Source organism: Dendropsophus ebraccatus, chromosome 8, assembly GCF_027789765.1.
Source record: "Dendropsophus ebraccatus isolate aDenEbr1 chromosome 8, aDenEbr1.pat, whole genome shotgun sequence".
Lineage (NCBI taxonomy): Eukaryota > Metazoa > Chordata > Amphibia > Anura > Hylidae > Dendropsophus > Dendropsophus ebraccatus.
The window spans coordinates 124016880-124029441 of NC_091461.1; the positions used below are offsets into that span (position 1 = coordinate 124016880).

The 12562-nt window shown below is 45.7% G+C and overlaps 1 protein-coding gene across 2 annotated transcripts in view; it reads right to left on the reverse strand.

The window, feature by feature from the left end:
- TNR (tenascin R) overlaps positions 1 to 12562 on the reverse strand; it is a 306854-nt gene that overhangs the window by 89538 nt on the left and 204754 nt on the right. For both annotated transcript variants that reach the window (XM_069981701.1, XM_069981702.1), the window contains exon 4: positions 248 to 523. In XM_069981701.1, the coding sequence (XP_069837802.1) occupies positions 248 to 523 (276 nt within the window). The remainder of the gene's footprint in view (positions 1 to 247; positions 524 to 12562) is intronic.

Genomic DNA, 12562 nt, shown 5'->3' on the forward strand with positions numbered 1-12562 from the left:
GGACATAAATGGTTTCTCTGTAAGTAAATAGAATGTTCTAGAGGCTGGCAATATGGGGCTCTATTCATATTAGTAACTGGGTCACCAAAGCTTTGATGGATTCTATTATTCTATACGGACATATAATGGGGCCGTCAGCTTTGTAGCACGAAGAAGAATATCTCCGGCTATGCTAGAGGCAACAACCATCCCCAACCATCCTCCTATAGATTATTGATATGTTATAGATGTACAGGCGGCTACTCACGTGTTGACATGGTGATGCTGGCGGGCTCGCTGGTGATGTCACTGATGACGGAGCAGACACTTATATTGTAGGTCGTTCCCGGTTCCAGTTCTCTTATGGTCACAGCGCTCCAGTCCCCGGGGACCCTCTGCTGTAGCTTCTGTTGGGGTCCCCACTCTCCCGGCACGGCTGGCTGGTATGAGATGACATACTCCGTCACGGCAGTCGTTCCTTGCCAGACCAGATCTATCCAGTGGTCTCCGACAGCCGTTACACTGAAGTCTACCGGTGGGGCCACTAGGAGATAATGTAGAGGAACGTTATAGGCCTCTGTAACCCCCAATATTACAACACATAACACTACATACATTATAATAAATTACAATACATAACACTACATAACAATTAATTACAATACATAACACTACATAGATAACAATCAATTACAATACATAACACTGACCACTATCAGCAGCAATGAATTAGTCATAAAACCCTTTACATATTGCTAGGATGGTACAGCGGGTACATACAGACGTGAAGGCTTATCCGTTTATATACTACAGCTTCATATCATTCCTTAAAGGGATTGTTCACCAAAATAATTTTTCTTTTAAATCAACTGGTGCTAGAAAGTGCCAGAGATCTGTAATTTACTTCTGACCCAGTGCTCTCTGCTGCCACCTCTGTCCATGTCAGGAACTGTCCAGAGCAGCAGCAAATCCCCATAGAAAACCTCTCCTCAGCTCCTTTGAAAGAAAAAGATTTTCACCGGAGTACCCCTTTAAGTGAAGATCCCTTGCAACAAAACCTGAGAACCTCCTTGAGGCTCCTGCGTCTGAATGGGAACACGATAGATACAGGCTGTAGCGTTCCTGGGGTGAGGGTCAGCTGCAGTATGACCCTGACCCGTTCTCTGATGTAGTCTAACCATCCAGTACAGCATAGGATGGGATTGTGACCCTGATGTCGGACACCTGCGAGGGTTAATATCACCGCCTGAGGCCGTGAACACATCTGCAATGGTGCTTGGGAGGTTGGAGGACACAAACCCCCTGAGCGCTATAACAAGCCAATGCTTTAACCTTTCCTTTTAAAGCGTCTCGGAGTGAAGAATGAAGCTCTGCGTGAGGACGGAGGAAAGTGTCTCCATTCTTTGATGATCAGAGGGAAGGAGAGGAATGGCGGCTTCTGTCAATCTTCCCACAGATTGCTGTAAAATCCCGGGACCAATGGCTTTTAGCTGTAAAGCTCAACCAAGTACCGTGGACAATTGGGCGGCTTTTAGTTTATACTCTCTCCATAGACCCCCCATCCTCTCCATGTCCTGCCAGGTGGCCGGGGATCCCATGACTAACGTAACGTCCCAGCCAGATCTCTAAGCCGATTTACTCTTCTACATAGACATTTCTCTGGGTAAATCTCATGTGGTATCAAGTTCGGCATTGGATGCTTTGTGTGACCTGTATACTATAGTATAGTAAGGACAGTATCCGCTCTGGTAGTGCCTGTGCTTACACCGAACAGATACAATAATATTCTATGGAGGACAGATGCTGTACATACTGGGGACTGGTGCTCAGCCGAGTTACCAAACCGGTCAGGTTCAGCAACGTTCTCCGAACCTGAATGTGTTTGACTCCCAGCGTCTGGAGACATTAGAGCTGATGGCCTACAGCTGTCTCCATGTTTTCCAGGACTCCCTGGGGCGGCATCCAACTTCTTCAGATCCTGGGAGTCAAATGCCGAGAGGTTGGGTTCAAAGGACATTTCTGAACCCGAGCAATTCAGGATTTCCGCTCAACACTGCTGGTGACTTATACATTGATAATATATAACACATATAATACATATAACTTATATAACACATAAAATGTATATAACCTATATAACACATATAACCTATATAACACATATAATACATAAAATAAATATAACCTATATAATACATATAACCTATATAACACATGTAATACATATAACCTATATAACACATATAATACATATAACTTATATAACACATATAATACATAAAATAAATATAACCTATATAACACATATAATACATATAACTTATATAACACATATAACACAAATAATCTATATAACCTATATAATACATATAACCTATATAACACATATAATACATAAAACATATAACACATATAATACATAAAATCTATATAACCTATATAACACATATAATACATATAACCTGTATAACACATTTTAATTTCCTTGGGTTTTTGTTGCTTTCATTATCCCATCGCTGAATGAAGCTGATCGAGGAATCGGTTATAGATTTGCAGATGAATAGATAACATATAACCGCGCGTTTGACGCTACTATTGGATACTGCGTGAGGTAGAAATTGTGAATAAAACATTTCCGGTCTAATAGTCCATTTACCTCTGTATAAAGGAGATAATTCTCAGTAGAGGAGGCCGTCTATGGGCGAGGACAGCGCTGACACATGGGGCTAAAATAACGCCATCAAAAGTCTCTAAATTGGGCAAAAAATCTTCAATTTCTTTGAACTAAACATTCACTGTAGTTATCATTTACTGCAACAGACAGAAGCAAATGTAAGAAAACCTCTATCTGATGGCAATAAGCAATATAGGGTGCGATCTGGTGGAAACTGTCTCTACAGAAAACACAGGAAACAATTCCAATGATTTGAAGGCGTATAGCACTTGTAGAGAAACTACCTTAATAGCGTAGCTACTATGGAGGCAGACCACACAGCTGCTATGGGGCCTGTGGGGCATTACAAGTGGCCTGCCTCCATGGTACTACAGTAATAGCCACTGGTGACCCATACAGCTCACCAACAGCCCCCCTGGCAGCCGCTGTCACAATCCTCCACTCCGCTGCCCCCCCCCCCCCCCCGGACAGAGACCCTGGGCGGCTTTAAAGGGCACCTCCACTCAGTGGGATGATCCCCTGCCTGGCAGCATCCCCCCTAAATCTGCCCCCCGGCCCGGACACCATAGAGCACATAGGGTCAGCAGCGGCTTCTTACATCACTTGCTTTTTGAGTCCTTCATATAAAAATTGATCATAAATATAGAGAATCCATGCGAGTGTGGAGTCATCGCTCTGGATTGGAAGAATCGTTTGGTTTATGTCTGATCTGTTTCTTAGATTAATCAATAAGGGACAAAGCTTTAAAGTTACCCATCTCCCCCTGGTCCTTTATTGAACTTTTTATACACATCTTTGGTCAGCTATGCTATGTATCTATGCAAAATAGTCAGCCGTCTCCTGTCTTATTAGCTGCTGGGTTCCTGAGTTACAACTTTTTCTAAATGCCGATCTATATCCAAGATGGCGTCGGCCAGGAAACTACATTTCCCATCATGCATCTCCCTGATTCGCCCCCTTAGCTTTCTTTCTCGCCCACTGCTGTCATTATTATTATTATTATTATTGCACAATAAACACAGGACTGTTTTTTCACAAAATCCATACTAGCTGATGGTGTGGCAGAGCTGACGCCCGCCTTACGGCACCTTCCAGTCATTTTGTCTGGTTGCATAAAGATGTCTCAATCTAAAACTGAGACAGAGCGAGTTCATCAGCAACCTGACCTCAGAATAACCCTCCCAGCATTACAAAGAAGCTACAATGTTGCAGATACAGCTGGCCAAGGACTTGTTTACATCAGCTGTCTCAGAAGGGAGGGGGAAGAGGAGACAGAGAGAAAGGCTCACACACAGATTTTTGCGTCTTCAGCAGAAAGCAGCAGCTGAGAACTGGGGGAAGGAGACTGAATAGATAATAACAAGTATGGAAGGAATTGTTAGTCTCACCATGGGCAGCAGCATATCAGAAGTTATGGTTGGGTGGAGTACCTCTTTAAAGAAGAACCTGACCAGTTAAGAGATCCTCAAAGTTCCTACTTATGTGCACTTGTAGGATGACAGCAATATACAACAATACATATATTTATAGAGAGAATTTCAGAGCTTTTTGTTCTCTCTGTGAGACATGTAAGTGCTCTGCCAAGAAATTGTGTCTGGAACAAATAAAAACAGCAAAGTAATGTGTTTATTTCCCCAAGCTTTTCATTTCTGGTGACCATTCCCTGGGAGAGGTGGCAGCTGATGGACGGCACCCTGACAGCACGGTCAGTACGCGGGGCAGCTGTCCGGCCTGTCTGCTGCCGCTCCACATAATCACCAGCTATTTCCTAACCTCATAAAACCGAGAACGCTGTTACACAGTCTGCGGCCTCATAAAAATTACACAGATGAATGAGTATAAACCAAAAATGAAGAGTTTGATGAGGAACTTCAGATGTAAAAGCCGTAGATCTGCCAATAATAACCTTTAATTTCATTCTCCGTGTAAAGAAGCCGAGAGGTCACTCCCATAGACAAAGGGCAGAGACATAAAAGAGACGCAGGATTGCAGAGCCTTCCTCCCCGACTATATGGAGAAGAGTTAGAGGGTTTATACAGCCGAATGGAACATTTACCAGAGACCTTTGTGCTTAATTGCCTTATTTTTATGTCTTTGTGATGTACAGAACCTGACAACAAGACGCAGCCAGGTTATAAGAGATGAGAGAAGAAGTTACCAACCTGTGCAGACTTATAGACCTACAATATGTGGATGTGGCCCCATTGTGCTACCAAACCGGCCTGGCTTTGGGCCCCGTCAGGGAGCGGAGTCTAAGACATTTCTATACTTGGTAATTCAATAACATATCCAGATCGATGCATTAAGTTACATCGATATCTGCAGCAGATCTTGTATGTGTGATTGCATCAATCTGCAGCAGATCCTGGATGTGTGATGCATCAATCTGCAGCAGATCCTGGATGTGTGATGCATCAATCTGCAGCAGATCCTGGATGTGTGATGCATCAATCTGCAGCAGATCCTGGATGTGTGATGCATCAATCTGCAGCAGATCTTGGATGTGTGATGCATCAATCTGCAGCAGATCCTGGATGTGTGATGCATCAATCTGCAGCAGCTCCTAATGTGTGATTGCATCAATCTGCAGCAGATCCTGGATGTGTGATGCATCAATCTGCAGCAGATCCTGGATGTGTGATGCATCAATCTGCAGCAGATCTTGGATGTGTGATGCATCAATCTGCAGCAGATCCTGGATGTGTGATGCATCAATCTGCAGCAGATCCTGGATGTGTGATGCATCAATCTGCAGCAGATCTTGGATGTGTGATGCATCAATCTGCAGCAGATCCTGGATGTGTGATGCATCAATCTGCAGCAGATCTTGGATGTGTGATGCATCAATCTGCAGCAGATCCTGGATGTGTGATGCATCAATCTGCAGCAGATCCTGGATGTGTGATGCATCAATCTGCAGCAGCTCCTAATGTGTGATTGCATCAATCTGCAGCAGATCCTGGATGTGTGATGCATCAATCTGCAGCAGATCCTGGATGTGTGATGCATCAATCTGCAGCAGATCCTGGATGTGTGATGCATCAATCTGCAGCAGCTCCTAATGTGTGATTGCATCAATCTGCAGCAGATCCTGGATGTGTGATGCATCAATGTGCAGCAGATTTTGTTGTTGTAGAGTTTTTGTTGCTGTTGTATAGATGGAGTTTTTGTTGTTGTATAGATGGAGTTTTTGCTGTTGTATAGATGGAGTTTTTGTTGTTGTATAGATGGAGTTTTTGCTGTTGTATAGATGGAGTTTTTGCTGTTGTATAGATGGAGTTTTTGTTGTATAGATGGAGTTTTTGTTGTATAGATGGAGTTTTTGCTGTTGTATAGATGGAGTTTTTGTTGTTGTATAGATGGAGTTTGTTGCTGTATAGATGGAGTTTTTGCTGTTGTATAGATGGAGTTTTTGTTGTATAAATGGAGTTTTTGTTGTATAGATGGAGTTTTTGTTGTATAGATGGAGTTTTTGCTGTTGTATAGATGGAGTTTTTGTTGTATAGATGGAGTTTTTGCTGTTGTATAGATGGAGTTTTTGTTGTATAAATGGAGTTTTTGTTGTTGTATAGATGGAGTTTTTGCTGTTGTTGTATAGATGGAGTTTCCATTGTATAGATGGAGTTTTTGTTGTATTGATGGAGTTTTTGTTGCTGTATAGATGGAGTTTTTGTTGCTGTATAGATGGAGTTTTTGCTGTTGTATAGATGGAGTTTTTGTTGTATAGATGGAGTTTTTGCTGTTGTATAGATGGAGTTTTTGTTGTATAGATGGAGTTTCCATTGTATAGATGGAGTTTTTGCTGTTGTTGTATAGATGGAGTTTCCATTGTATAGATGGAGTTTTTGTTGTATTGATGGAGTTTTTGTTGCTGTATAGATGGAGTTTTTGTTGCTGTATAGATGGAGTTTTTGTTGCTGTAGATGCAGTTTTTGCTGTTGTTGTATAGATGGAGTTTCCATTGTATAGATGGAGTTTTTGTTGTTGTATAGATGGAGTTTTTGTTGTATAGATGGAGTTTTTGTTGTTGTATAGATGGAGTTTTTGTTGTATAGATGGAGTTTTTGTTGCTGTATAGATGGAGTTTTTGTTGCTGTATAGATGGAGTTTTTGTTGTACAGATGGAGTTTTTGTTGCTGTATAAATGGAGTTTTCGTTGTAACCGCCCTATTGTCTCGGATAATAAGGACTCGTTCTCTATGTAAGCGATATACTGTATATATATATATATATATATATATATATATATATATATATATATATATATATTAGACCCAGAAGCTTCCGCCTTAATTCCAATTATATTTGTGAAACAACTTGACAATCCCGGCGACTTCTGGATCTATTTCCATGGCTACAGTTCTCACTCTTCTCTCCGTCTCGTACATTTTTAGTCCCTAAGCGTAAAGCGCCGCCTGTTTATGCGCTAATCATTTCCTACAATTATCTGGAATTCACTTATTTGCAATGCAAATTAAAAATGTATTAGGACTAAATTCCACAAAAAGTATATTTACTTAAATGATTTTCTTGGAATAAATTAGAGGAAGAAACGTCAGTGTTTTAGCGGTGATAAAATATTACATCTAAGGACGAGAGGATCTGCGGCTAATGACAGCCGGGACCGTCACCCAACAATTCACAGCGCGCGGTGGCTAATCTGCTGGATATTGTGGGAAATGGAAAGATTGACTATAATGTCCCCTTTGTAGCTGCTGGTAAGAAGACGTTAGGTAGCAGGTGGGCGCACGACTTTCTCAAGAGGGGAATTTAGAATATGAATTTCCGAAGCTTTAGCTGAGAGTAGTGCAGCGGCACGTCACCCGTCCATATAGCTCCTGGTACAGCCGGCTGAGGAGGGGGTCTATGGGCGGGCTATTGGGAAGAAAGCGTACCAGCAAGTACGGAGATTTGTATTTTACTTCTATTAACATTTTTTCTGTCTTCCAGTACTTATCAGCTGCTGTATGTCCTGCAGGAAGTGGTGTATTCTTTCCAGTCTGACGCAGTGCTCTCTGCTGCCACCTCTGTCCATGTCAGGAACTGTCCAGAGCAGCAGCAAATCCTCATAGAAAACATCTCCTGCTCTCCATTCATCACCCTCCCCGCCCATTCATCACCCTCCTCGCCCATTCATCACCCTCCTCGCCCATTCATCACCCTCCTCGCCCATTCATCACTTTCCCCGCCCATTCATCACCCTCCTCGCCCATTCATCACCCTCCTCGCCCATTCATCACCCTCCTCGCCCATTCATCACCTTCCCCGCCCATTCATCACCCTCCTCGCCCATTCATCACCCTCCTCGCCCATTCATCACCCTCCTCGCCCATTCATCACACTCCCCTCCCATTCATCACACTCCCCTCCCATTCATCACCCTCCTCGCCCATTCATCAGCCTCCCCGCCTATTCATCACCCTCCTCGCCCATTCATCACCCTCCTCGCCCATTCATCACCTTCCCCGCCCATTCATCACCCTCCTCGCCCATTCATCACCCTCCCCGCCCATTCATCACGCTCCCCTCCCATTCATCACCCTCCTTGCCCATTCATCACCCTCCTCGCCCATTCATCACCCTCCTCGCCCATTCATCACCCTCCTCGCCCATTCATCACCCTCCCCGCCCATTCATCACACTCCCCTCCCATTCATCACCCTCCTCGCCCATTCATCACCTTCCCCGCCCATTCATCACCTTCCCCGCCCATTCATCACCCTCCTCGCCCATTCATCACCCTCCTCGCCCATTCATCACCCTCCCCGCCCATTCATCACCCTCCCCGCCCATTCATCATGCTCCCCGCCCATTCATCACCCTCCTCGCCCATTCATCATGCTCCCCGCCCATTCATCACCCTCCTCGCCCATTCATCATGCTCCCCGCCCATTCATCACCCTCCCCGCCCATTCATCATGCTCCCCGCCCATTCATCACCCTCCCCGCCCATTCATCATGCTCCCCGCCCATTCATCACCCTCCCCGCCCATTCATCATGCTCCCCGCCCATTCATCATGCTCCCCGCCCATTCATCACCCTCCCCGCCCATTCATCATGCTCCCCGCCCATTCATCACCCTCCCCGCCCATTCATCATGCTCCCCGCCCATTCATCACCCTCCTCGCCCATTCATCACCCTCCTCGCCCTTCCACTCTGCCCCCCCACAATAAAATAATCCAACAGATGATGCCCCAAATGGAGATGGGAGTAGTGCCCCCGTTGGTCTTTGCTTTTATTGTTATAGTGTTTCCATTTGTGTGTCACACTGTGCCAGAGCCAACCTGGTGCCCCCAAGCAGTAACAGTATAACAGTACCTATTTGGGTCTGCTCCTAATAATAGTGCTGCTAAAGCATAGTCCCTATGGTACACGTGCCTGCTTAATGCTGTCAGAAAGCTCATAGTCCTACTGCTTCCGTACTGATCCTACACAATAACAGTGCCCCCTTACTGATCCTACACAATAACAGTGCCCCCTTACTGATCCTACACAGTAACAGGGCCCCCTTACTGATCCTACACAGTAACAGTGCCCCCTTACTGATCCTACACAGTAACAGTGCCCCCTTACTGATCCTACACAGTAACAGTGCCCCCTTACTGATCCTACACAATAACAGTGCCCCCTTACTGATCCTACACAATAACAGTGCCCCCTTACTGATCCTACACAGTAACAGTGCCCCCTTACTGATCCTACACAATAACAGTGCCCCCTTACTGATCCTACACAATAACAGTGCCCCCTTACTGATCCTACACGGTAACAGTGCCCCCTTACTGATCCTACACAATAACAGTGCCCCCTTACTGATCCTACACAGTAACAGTGCCCCCTTACTGATCCTACACAATAACAGTGCCCCCTTACTGATCCTACACAATAACAGTGCCCCCTTACTAATCCTACACAGTAACAGTGCCCCCTTACTGATCCTACACGGTAACAGGGCCCCCTTACTGATCCTACACAGTAACAGTGCCCCCTTACTGATCCTACACAGTAACAGGACCCCCTTACTGATCCTACACAGTAACAGGGCCCCCTTACTGATCCTACACAATAACAGTGCCCCCTTACTGATCCTACACAGTAACAGTGCCCCCTTACTGATCCTACACAATAACAGTGCCCCCTTACTGATCCTACACAATAACAGTGCCCCCTTACTGATCCTACACAATAACAGTGCCCCCTTACTGATCATACACAGTAACAGTGCTCCCTGATCCTACATAGTAACAGTGCCCCCTTACTGATCCTACACAGTAACAGTGCCCCCTTACTGATCCTACACAATAACAGTGCCCCCTTACTGATCCTACACAATAACAGTGCCCCCTTACTGATCCTACACAGTAACAGTGCCCCCTTACTGATCCTACACAATAACAGTGCCCCCTTACTGATCCTACACAGTAACAGTGCCCCCTTACTGATCCTACACAGTAACAGTGCCCCCTTACTGATCCTACACAATAACAGTGCCCCCTTACTGATCCTACACAGTAACAGTGCCCCCTTACTGATCCTACACAGTAACAGTGCCCCCTGATCCTACACAGTAACAGGGCCCCCTTACTGATCCTACACAGTAACAGGGCCCCCTTACTGATCCTACACAGTAACAGTGCCCCCTTACTGATCCTACACAATAACAGTGCCCCCTGATCCTACACAGTACCAGTGCCCCCTTACTGATCCTACAGCCTTCCTTTAGGTGCCCTCCTCACAATAGCAATGCCCTTAGGCCATGTTCAGCAGTAATCACGGCCGTTGTTGCAACTTACTTACGTTATGCTGAAGGCTGAGGGAATCCCAGCTGGAGTGTATACACAGAGTACATATATACATACACATAGCATACGCTCCGGCCGGGATCCCTAGTGGCACCGCGAGAAACTGACATGTCACTATTCAATGAATAGCGGCCGCAGAAAACCCTGTCAGTGCGCACAGTGGAGCGAGCAGACCCGGCCGTACGCTCCATTGTGTGCATTGGGGGGGGGGGGGGGGGGTTTGATGCGGGCACGCACGGATGCGCCCACATCAGAACTCTGCGGCGCTAAAGATCATCCGGACGGTACTGCAGAATCGGCCGGGGTTATCTTTTCTGGGAACGGCCGGGTGATGGACGGTCTCTTACAGCGTCTGAACATAGCCTTATACTGAAACAATGTAATGAGTACTCACCTGACCCTAATCCCACAATGAACATGGGAAATCAGCCTACAGGCTCCTTCCAGCCCATTGTCTTCGATGTCGGTGTCTTGCCATTATTGTCTATATCAGTGCTTCTCAATTCCAGGCCTCGGGCCTCACCAACAGGTCATGGTTTGGGGATTTCCCAAAGAAAGACACCTGTGATAATACCTGATGCACTGAGTATAATTATATCACCTCTGAAATACTAAGGAAATCCTCAAAACATGAACTGTTGGTGAGGCCTGAGGACTGGAATTAAGGAGCACTGGTCTAAAGGCTTGAAGTGCTTACAGGTAAATGATGGACCAGGAAACCAATAGCCCCCTGACCCCCCATTATATCCATCTAGATCTGTGTCCTGGAGACGTGCAGACACCAGGCAGCAGTATATGGTCCCGTACTGGATCACTCCTCTAACACAATGGATTCCACCACTGTCATGGAAATGTGAGATTTTCCGCAGCCAGTGACCCATGCTGGGATGAGAACTGGGAGGTCATCATGTTGAATGTCACTGACTAAGGTTACCTGAAGGAATAGGAACTCTTTCTGTGTGTGGCGCTAGTGACAGTCAGGGGTGCGACTAGTACCACTCCAGGCTATGACTAGTGCCCAAGTGACCCTAAACACCCCGAGTACCCGATCACCGCAAAACAATGTATCCAGCACGGAACCCCAGAATCACTGTACCAATTACAGAACCCCAGAATCACTGTACCAATTACAGAACCCCAGAATCACTGTACCAATTACAGAACCCCAGAATCACTGTACCAATTACAGAACCCCAGAATCACTGTATCAATTACAGAACCCCAGAATCACTGTACCAAGCACAGAACCCCAGAATCACTGTACCAAGCACAGAACCCCAGAATCACTGTACCAAGCACAGAACCCCAGAATCACTGTACCAAGCACAGAACCCCAGAATCACTGTACCAAGCACAGAACCCCAGAATCACTGTACCAAGCACAGAACCCCAGAATCACTGTACCAAGCACAGAACCCCAGAATCACTGTACCAAGTACAGAACCCCAGAATCACTGTACCCAACACAGAACCCCAGAATCACTGTAAAAATTACAGAACCCCAGAATCAGCATACCAATTACAGAACCCCAGAATCACTGTACCAAGCACAGAACCCCAGAATCACTGTACCAGGCACAGAACCCCAGAATCACTGAACCAAGTACAGAACCCCAAAATCACTGTACCAAGCTCAGAACCCCAGAATCAGCATACCAAGTACAGAACCCCAGAATCACTGTACCAGGCACAGAACCCCAGAATCAGCATACCAAGTACAGAACCCCAGAATCACTGTACAGGCACAGAACCCCAGAATCACTGTACCAAGTACAGAACCCCAGAATCACTGTACCAGGCACAGAACCCCAGAATCACTGTACCAAGCACAGAACCCCAGAATCAGCATACCAAGTACAGAACCCCAGAATCATTGTACAGGCACAGAACCCCAGAATCACTGTACCAAGTACAGAACCCCAGAATCACTGTACCAGGCACAGAACCCCAGAATCACTGTACCAAGCACAGAACCCCAGAATCACTGTACCAGGCACAGAACCCCAGAATCACTGTACCAAGCACAGAACCCCAGAATCACTGTACCAAGCACAGAACCCCAGAATCACTGTACCAGGCACAGAACCCCAGAATCACTGTACCAG